This window comes from Halichondria panicea, chromosome 6, assembly GCF_963675165.1.
Source record: "Halichondria panicea chromosome 6, odHalPani1.1, whole genome shotgun sequence".
Lineage (NCBI taxonomy): Eukaryota > Metazoa > Porifera > Demospongiae > Suberitida > Halichondriidae > Halichondria > Halichondria panicea.
In genome coordinates this window covers 350,917-360,334 of record NC_087382.1, presented here as the reverse complement: position 1 = coordinate 360,334, position 9,418 = coordinate 350,917, and the positions used below count along the sequence as shown (strand labels likewise).

General features: G+C 40.9%; 2 protein-coding genes across 6 annotated transcripts in view; one reads left to right on the top strand and one right to left on the bottom strand.

Annotated features, from left to right (window-relative positions):
* Nucleotides 1-54: 54 nt before the first annotated feature.
* On the bottom strand, nucleotides 55-5,288 carry LOC135337619 (frizzled-2-like). The gene is made up of 2 exons (XM_064533588.1): nucleotides 5,154-5,288; nucleotides 55-2,297 (listed from the first exon to the last, which is right to left on the bottom strand). The coding sequence occupies exon 2, from the start codon at nucleotides 2,227-2,229 to the stop codon at nucleotides 418-420; it is 1,812 nt and encodes a 603-aa protein (XP_064389658.1). The 5' UTR covers nucleotides 2,230-2,297; nucleotides 5,154-5,288; the 3' UTR covers nucleotides 55-417.
* The window catches only part of LOC135337645 (uncharacterized), a 6,241-nt gene continuing 2,060 nt past the window's right edge, over nucleotides 5,238-9,418 (top strand). Inside the window, exons 1-4 of one of the 5 annotated variants that reach the window (XM_064533615.1) lie at nucleotides 5,238-5,528; nucleotides 5,921-6,110; nucleotides 8,140-8,205; nucleotides 8,431-8,505. In XM_064533615.1, the coding sequence (XP_064389685.1) occupies nucleotides 5,404-5,528; nucleotides 5,921-6,110; nucleotides 8,140-8,205; nucleotides 8,431-8,505 (456 nt within the window). In that variant the 5' untranslated portion in view covers nucleotides 5,238-5,403. The other 4 variants (XM_064533614.1, XM_064533616.1, XM_064533618.1 and 1 more) reach the window with 4 other exon arrangements.

Here is a 9,418-nt window from a genome sequence, read left to right as displayed (position 1 = left end):
ATCGAGGTAACCCCTATTTTGTATAGCTACCTAGCTACATATTAATAGGACAAATTCTCAAAGCATGAAATAATTGTATGTAATGAAAGAACAATACGTAGTAACAGATATACCTGACATTCAGGTGAACTGAGTGGCATTATTGTAACAATAATAGTATTTATAAAAACAGAACACACACACACACACACACACACACACACACAACACAGTGAAATCTACGGAAAAACTAAACAGAAATACTAGACACACATTAAAAGAGAATGGAGAGAGCGTAATGTGTACACAGTGTATCAAGTGCATTGCTAGGCCTACTTTTACAAAGGAAAAAAATTGAAGTTGTTCAATGATAATAATAATTATTTGATGATATGTATAATTAGATAGTCAGTTCCCGGTACTTTAGAACAGTTTAGTTCACACAGATGTTTGTGGATGCATACTGGGCATACTCAAGTCACCATGTTTCTTGTCAGGTGGTAAGATGTACGTTGCGTTGGGGATAGCAGTCACACTAGGGCCTGGGTTGCAACCACAGCTGCAAAAGAATCGATGCCAAGCTGCAAACGTCTTCGAAGACAGCACCCAACTGGTGGAGCAAATACCGATCGTGAACAACATGATGTAACGAATGAGAAAGCCGGCAAACGATGGATACGAGGCAACCTCGCAAAACGGTGACGGGTTGTCGCTGTTTTTAGGGCAACGAATGTGAGACTCCTCCCAGTCCTGTGATTTAGCCAGCTGATACACGTACAGAATGAGAAGAATTACATTCGGAATAGTGTACAGGAGAGAGTAGATTCCAATACGCATAATAAGGCGACCAATCTTTCGCGATTTTTGACGATCGTTTTGCACTTCCCGGCTGATGTTCACAAGAGCTGCGAAACCAATTACCAAAAACACGATACCGAGGACCAAGTAAATAGTTAGAGGCAAGAAGACGAAAACACCGAGGCCAACTGAGTTGGTGTTTCCAACGTAACATAATCCGGCTAGCTGGTCACCGTCTACCAAACGAAGTGCCAACACGAGGATAACTTGAATAGCGGGAATGCTCCAGGCGATGACGTGGTATAGGAGCCACAGCCTCTCCACAGCTTCTTCTCCCCACTTCAGAGCAGCGGCCAAAAACCAAGTGAGTGTGAGAATCACCCACCATATAGCCGAGGCCATTTGAAAGAAATACACCAGAACAAAGAGTATAACACAACTGGCACTTTTGTAGGTCGTGTCAGAATTAGGTAGATTTTGAAACACGTACGACTTGCCGGTCGGAAATTCATCGAGAATTTGGTTGTCTGAACAAGCGAATGAGTCGTTGTTGTCTCCGATAACTCTTGAGATGGCGCCGACAATGTATGAGATGGAAATAACGAGATAACAAAAAGAGAGATAGATGATTGGTCGTTCAGGGTAGTGGAAACGATGGCGATCAATGAGAAAAGTTGCGACTGTAAAAAGTGTGAACAGCACACAAATTATGGCAGCGACAAGTATGAAAGCCGGTGCAACCATTTTCCGTTCATTCTCTTTGAAATATGTCCCCTCACAAGGTGTGGCACAATTGTCAACACCGCCAAAACTGTAGCTCGTATTCACGAGGTTGCCAAAGACACGTTGTTCGATAGGGCACGTCAATGGCTGGACAGTGGGTCCTGTGACAACAGTAGAGGATGGTGGTGTTGACCCGGTTACTGGAGGTGCTGACGTTGGATCAATCATAATGTTCGAAGGGATAACAATTTCAGAGATGTCATCTGTGTAACAGAAGGAAAGACGAGTTTCTTCACGACTAGGGTAACGATCGCAATCAAGAGCCGGCGGCCATTGATGGTTGAATCTTTGGAATACTGGTTCACATCCTCTCCTTGCATCTAGACAGATCTCTTTGCACGGAGGTAGTCTAATATGGGGCAAGTCTGGTTGGCAGAAGGGAGCGTAGATGGTACACAACAGATGGACGATTGTTTGCGAGCATCCAGTTCGTATAACGGGCAAGTAATTGTTGAGTTCTGTATCGGCTTCACTTAGTCGAGTTTGATCACGCCAGTTTGGGAAGGAGCCCATCGTGTAGTTGATCTGCGAGCAAATGGAGATGGAGGTGATGTCTAAACATTGGAAGGATGGAGGCGGCTCAGTTAAAATGATTTGCTGAGCGTGCAGAGTTGAGAGTAGAGTTAGGAGTCCTAATACTAGCAGACAGTGATTCTTTGCAATGGCCATATTCGATGGTGGCCAATTTGTCGTGGAATGTGTTAGGCAATAGAACGATGCCAACTGCTCACAGTGACCTAATAGAGTGGGGTACAAGGGAGTGACATTTGGTCATGTAGCTACAGCTGTGTTACATAAGAACAGTAGGTTAGAGCAGTAGGTTGGATACATAGGAACAGTAGGTTGGATACATAAGAACAGTAGGTTGGATACAGTGTGCTTGCAAGACCAAGGTGTTACATGAATCAGTGAATAAGACGTATCGTATTACTACAGTGTAACAATGTTTTGCTAGTCAAAAACCTTTGAGAATGAGCCAAATCAGCGGAAATTGTTGACATTTTGTGGTATCAATAACTTTCGCAATAAGTATGGCATAAGGATTGTGGTATATGTCATAATGTACAAGTACAGATAGTTATATTATAAGTCTTTGAGGTCTTATTTTTGCGAAGGCACTCACAAAGTTTGCATTATCATGTTTGATGTTCGCAAAACAATGCAGTAACATGGTTGCTTTGAAAGCCAATTTGTACTTATAATAATTATATAATTGACTGAAATGCTTAGAAGATAATTTATGTGTACATACACTGTTGCAGTAATGTCATGTTGGCCGGCACGCAGGTGGCACTTCAGCTCTGGGCAACTACGACTATTTCAATGATGATGAAACACCCATTTCCCTTGAAGAACGTTCTAACATTGGAGATATATTTATCAAGGCATAGGTGTTGCAAAATACCAACATAGATCAAGTGCAAAGTTTCCCACCCATTGTTAACTGTGACAACGATACAATAATTGTAATTCGACAACTACATACACGGCTTGAGGCACAGCTTCAGGCTGTCAGACTAGCAGTTAACAGGAAAATATAATTAGAACCTTACAAAAAGGATATCCTATTGCCAATAATAAACAGAATTTCAGTGCTTTATAATGGAAGTGAAGTATGCACACCTTAGTACACACAGCATGCAGTCTCCACTAATGATTCACGGATAAACAAGACATAAAATTACACTTGGTAGGGGAAATTGAACCAACAGCCCTGATATAATAATATGTTTAATGTGGAGGGTAGGATGAATTGCTAAAGATTCATGGTTTTGAAGAGCAGGTTTTTGAGGTTACTCAAATATCTTCCTGACCACTCACACCACAACCTAATTAGAATGTTCTGCAGCATCAACATAATTATGCATACTCCGCGAGTTTTATCACTTTGCAAAAATAGAATCGCATAATCTAAACTGGTACTGGTAATGACACACTATCCTTGCCAGAACACAATAGTTAGATCGCAAAGGGTCACATTTTCTGCTCATTCGTAAAAGGTTTTTCACCAGTAAAATATTCTAGTAATACGATGCTAACCTAATTAACGTGCTTCAATGAGAACTAGGATAATGGGTGCTGTACTTTGCAGTGTTCTTGCAGCAGTGGCAGCTATAGCAACCTTATCACAGACTACGTAGTTCTGAAAAGCTTCAATCAATCAATTAAAAAATGTTGGTTTTGCTGTACATTGCAATCTAGCACATACACACACACACACACACGCACACAATGACATCACACGTCCTGTAGAACAGCCTTATTTCACAGTACATGCACAAACACACCTGACTGTGCTTTGAGCTTTATACAGTGGAATCATGAATGTGATTAGAAAACCTTTGATGTTCTGAGCCATGAATAATATTATCGGTCAAAGAAAGTAGGTATAAAAATAAACCATTGTTGAAATTGTTGGCATTTAAACTCCAATTAATCGTTTTTCTCTACCACTCCCTACATAGCTATTGAATGCTTCAAAGGATACATGCATGTACATGTACATGTACTGACCAACATGTACTCTACAGAAAAATTACGTGGGTTACCTTTCTCCAATGGAATTTGTACATAATTATTAACGTACAAACGAAAAAGCAACCTATAATCCAAACAGCAGGTAGTTAACAAGATAAGTAGAGTATCAAATTTACTACGCATTTCTTTGGTATTCAACACAACGAAGGTCAATGATTGTAGCTATTGAAAGCAAGCACAACAAACCAAATAAGATATCACACAAAGCTTTGAATTTATAAATACGAAACTACTGTAAAGCAAATGGATACTAGGTCAAGAAAGGAATGGCGTTGAAGTGTAACAACAGCCAAAGCGGTCAGTCATAAACTGTCTATTGTGGTCACCCTGTAGCAGGCCACCCTCTATAATACAGCCAGGATAAAGGGCCCCAAAGTCTCTATAGTATGTGTTAGGACATGTGTTAGCAGGCCACCTCTTTATTACAGCCACTGTTGGTTGGTCTCCCCACAGGGTGACCACTATAGACAAGTTCCTCTACAATCTGGTGAACCAAAAACTGATTGTAATTTTGATAAGCTACATGCTAAAACCAGCTGCTAAGATTTGTGTTATCATGGCAATGCGTTAGATATCTTGTCTTATGTTAGTCCACGTCGTTAAGGCCAGGTGTTAGTGACGACTACTTTACACCCTAATAATGTTACATTCTCTATGGTCTATCCTTATATTATCACGTCTCTCTATGGTGTCACTGAAACATGACATTGCACCTACCATTTTAGTTTATACTAAATGTAGCTGACGTTCAAAACAGTAGTATTAAAACCTTCATTGGATAGCGATAGATTGTGTAGAGTCTAGTGAAGTGATCGTGAGTGTGCGTACGTACATAGTAAACATTTTACAGACTGTTACAAAACTTGCCTCTAACTACATACACTATATATACTCATGGTGGAGCTCTAGAAACAGATAGTGATTGCCAACAGACTGTAATCACTCCAAAGCTAGCTAGCTATAACAGCATCAAATTAGATCTGCGAGATACCTCGCCTCACAAGCTTGTACTCGTACATGGCCACGTTACTATATAATGTACAGTGCTAACTCACCACTTTAGTATAATGCCCGCCCTTCGTATAGTTCACTAGTCCTCTAACTTGGTCAAGTAAGAGAGCAGCTCGGCTAAGGTATCTCACAACTATCAATGATTGCAACTTTGATTGCATTGCATATGCACTACCACATCCAATTAGTTGCTCCACGGTCTCGAATAATCGCCTATACATGTGAGGATTCATGAAAGAGCTAGAGGATCAAATTGGAAGGAGTTCGAGTTGGAGCTGAGGACTTGTGCAGTCGATGTCTGGTGACACTGTTTCTGAAGATGCTGAGTTATTTATTTCCAAGTTCTTGGAGAGGAATTCTCAGCAGTATGCTGATTTTGTTGAAGCGTGGAATGAAATGAAGTTCGCTCGTTTCTACTGGTACCTATACACCGCTATGACAGATACGATATTTTAATACGAACCCGTTTCTTGAATATGAACTTCGATATCTCACTAGTATGTAATAAAGAGGTGGCCTGCTACCACAGCTAGCTACCATCGTTCTAATTACAGCACCACCTGGCCAGGTCCCTTTACCTTCCAACACATGCTATGGAGATTTTGGGGCCCATTAAACATGGCATTATAGACGGTGACCATATGGATACAAAAATGAATGTGGTGCTTCGTTTAGATAACTTAGAGTAAGTATAAAAAATTATTATTATTAAAATAATAGTAGAAGAGTTTCATTCCTGAATTATGAATGCACCTGCCCCAAGATATTTAGTAGCTATTGTGTCATGTTGTGTGTGCTTGCTTTCGTGCAGTATTCCAGAGCTGTGCGGTGACAAGGTTCTGACTAGCTCCAACCTCACACTAATCGAGGTCATCCACAAGCTGCTACAAGTGGGCGTGAGTCACATGACCAAAGGGGACGGCCCAGGCAACTCTAAACTGGCCGGACTGTATCTCTGTTACGCTATATACTATACACAACCACTGGAGGTCAAAGTTCGGGTGAGATGTTCATGTAATCATAACACAGTTACTAGTCTCCATGCTAATTACACAGATCTACACGTTAATGATGACATACTTGTTTTGACTTGTATATCACTTTCATCATTACAAGTTAAATTTAACTTAAATGCATGAGTAAACTTAGTTTCAAAACCTCTGCCTTGAAGGCAGTGAGTGATAAGATGCACCTTTGTTATAACCCTAAGTTGTTGATAAGTGATGATCAGGGTGTGTTGTTGTGATGGTGTTGAGTTCCCAGGATGTGAGTGGCAGTATCTTTTGTTTAAGGTATACCCTGTGTTGTGTAGCTTATCCTGTACTTCCCTAGTTCTATATTCTATTACCGGTTTAAATTAAACCATAATAATGCGTACATGTACATGTACATGTACATGTTTGTCTAGTTGCCATGGAAAATTTGCACTTCGTGGATTTCTTAATTATCAGATATTTGCTTTAAATAGTTGCTAGGTACTGTACATGTATACCAAATAGCTTCCCAGGCTTGTTAACAGTTCACCTAGCAAGGTAGTCACCCTCAGCCAGGCCCCAAAGTCTCTCCATACATGTACATGTGTTAGCAGACCACCTCTTTGTTACAACCACTGTTAGTCTGCCCCAGGGCCACCACTACAATACACAAGATTCACTGTAAAGGCGGTCACCTGTGCACCCTCTCCTAACCACAGTCATAGAGTTGAAACTCTCTCTGGTATACTTTTCTTCTCCCACTTCCCAAGAGTGGGCTAGTTACATCCCAGTATCACTGGTGGGGTGTGTCAGCCTAAGCCATTGTCCTATAGCCAATTGCCAGAGTGCCTGTGGCTTTGATTGTGGTGGTCACTTAGCGATAATATGTAACCCCAAGCTATAGGCTCTATAGATGTGTTGCTAATGGAAGTGTGATTGAAGTGGGGATGGGTACATGTCTGTAGTAGCCACCCTCGAGCAGACCAACAGTGAGGCTGTAATGGCATTGGGGCTGTAATGGAGAGGTTGCCTGGCTGAATAGAGATTTAGGGCCCATTAGACCCACTTATTAGCGTGACCTCAACACAAGACAGGCTTCATTGTATATCATGCATATTTAGAATCACTTCTATATAGCATAGCAACTGCTATATTATAATATAATAGCATAGCAACTACATGTTTCATTTTTGACGTACATAGTAACGGATGAGGCCAATGTATTTGTACTAGAGTATAATCCCCTTCAGCAGGTGCATTCTCAGTTGTGAGACCATGCAGCCTTGCAACACCTACATGGATAATACAGCCAGGTCACACGTGTTTGGACCAGACCACCTCTCTATTGTAGCCATTGCCCTAGGGTGACCGCTATATAATAAAAAAAATGCCTATGTCTGAATTTAATTATTGTAGTCAATTTTCTTTGGGTATATATTTCATAATTATGTTATAGCCAAGTTTAGATTTTGAATGCTGTAGCATTTGGCTGGGGCTGTCATGACAGGTATTGTACTGCAAATTATCAGTGTCTTTGAACTCAGATTAAGGTAATGTACTGCTGGCTGGTAGCCACTGTCTAGGAAACCAGGAAATCACTGTGTTCTGAGAATGACATAACTGTATTACATATAACTGTACTTTCTTTTGTTGGAGGTTCCCCTTGGTTACATTAGCTTCCAATATAATGAGAGGTGGTCTCTCTAGGGAGGTCAGAAGTGTGAGCATTGTAGGGGCAGTACTGAGTGGTCTCAATAGAGAGGTGGTCTCTCTAGGGAGGTCAGAAGTGTGAGCATTGTAGGGACAGTACTGAGTGGTCTCTTTAGGGAGGTCAATAGTGTGAGCATTGTAGGGACAGAACTGGGTGGTCTCAATAGAGAGGTGGTCTCTCTAGGGAGGTCAGAAGTGTGAGCATTGTAGGGACAGTACTGAGTGGTCTCTTTAGGGAGGTCAATAGTGTGAGCATTGTAGGGACAGAACTGAGTGGTCTCAATACTAGATTAATAGCGAATACACCAGCTCATATACCCCCCCCCCCCCCCACACACACAAGCAGATACGAGTGACACTGGATAAATGGAATACGGTGGATAAGATGTACACTGACTTCAAGGAGAGAAAGGTGATAGGTCGTCTTAGTTGCACCTCTTTACAGTACTAGTACCGTATACTTAACCATCAAACTGCCTTTGATAGCTACATTTAGGCTAAACAATGTACATGTACTTCTTTTTGGAATTACACGTATTAGGTTAAATTCCACCCTTTAAAGCTATACATGTACAGTCATAATAATTCAGTGTTTTCTTTGTTCCCCTGTACATACACATGTACATGTACATTGTAGATGCCTCAAGCTAGTTACATGTTGATGACGCTCAGAAACGACACAGCCTTTCTTATCTGCTACTCATCTTGTCAGGTACATATGATTACTGGGAAGGTGCAGCTGAGTGAGTGCCACCATTATGTCATGTACCCACAATTATGCATGCACTGTGTGTGATCTAACATGCTGTGGTTTCTTTGAAGTGTGTACCCATACATCCTGTAGTATTGCGTAGATGGTGTAGATGTTATGTTAGGCCTCTTTGATGTGGTCAGACAAAACTTCATGGCCTGTTTAGCGCCCAATTACAGTTTACCAGTACATGCAGTCTAGAGGGTTCAATAATATGCTTTATGTGGTGTTGACCTATTGTATAGCATTTGTCACTATAACACATGTGCACCTGTCTACCAGTACATGTACTGTAACCCAGTGTAGGGTTAGGGTTTATAGGGTTAATAGGGTTAGGGTGCAAGGAGTGTCTCCTGTTGCTTGTGTCCATTCTCCATTTTAGGATGTAGTAATGAATGGAAAACAGTTAATTCGCACCAAATTAGAGAAAAAGTGACGCTTACAAATGAAGTTAAGGATTGTGAGTCTTTGCAATCTTATGTTTGCAAAGCCATGAACACTCGCACATTTTGCAGAAGTTTGATGCCCGCAAAACATAGGGTAACAGCTAAAGAATACTGTATAGCGGGAAATTTTCGTGAGGTGCAAAATTTCGCATTTTTCGAGGGCAGAGCAGTTAACGCTAAAATTAAAAATGGGACAAACTCCCACGCACCAGTACATGCAAAGTGTTTCCTGGCATTGAAACATGAATATTAGAAAACCCACGAACATTTCTGCTGAGGGTCCTAAAGCTAAATTTAATAGCGAACATTTCCCAACACAATATGAATATCATTATGTAGTTTGGCTATAGTTCAAAGCTGAGAAAATCTTCATACATAAGTAGAGTTTGACATTGTTTGTGTACATGTGTAGCTGGCTCTCTTGGTTG

What these genes read in the sequence shown, in the direction of transcription:
- LOC135337619 (XM_064533588.1), bottom strand. Translation starts at nt 2,229, where the DNA reads ATGGCCATTGCAAAGAATCACTGTCTGCTAGTATTAGGACTCCTAACT.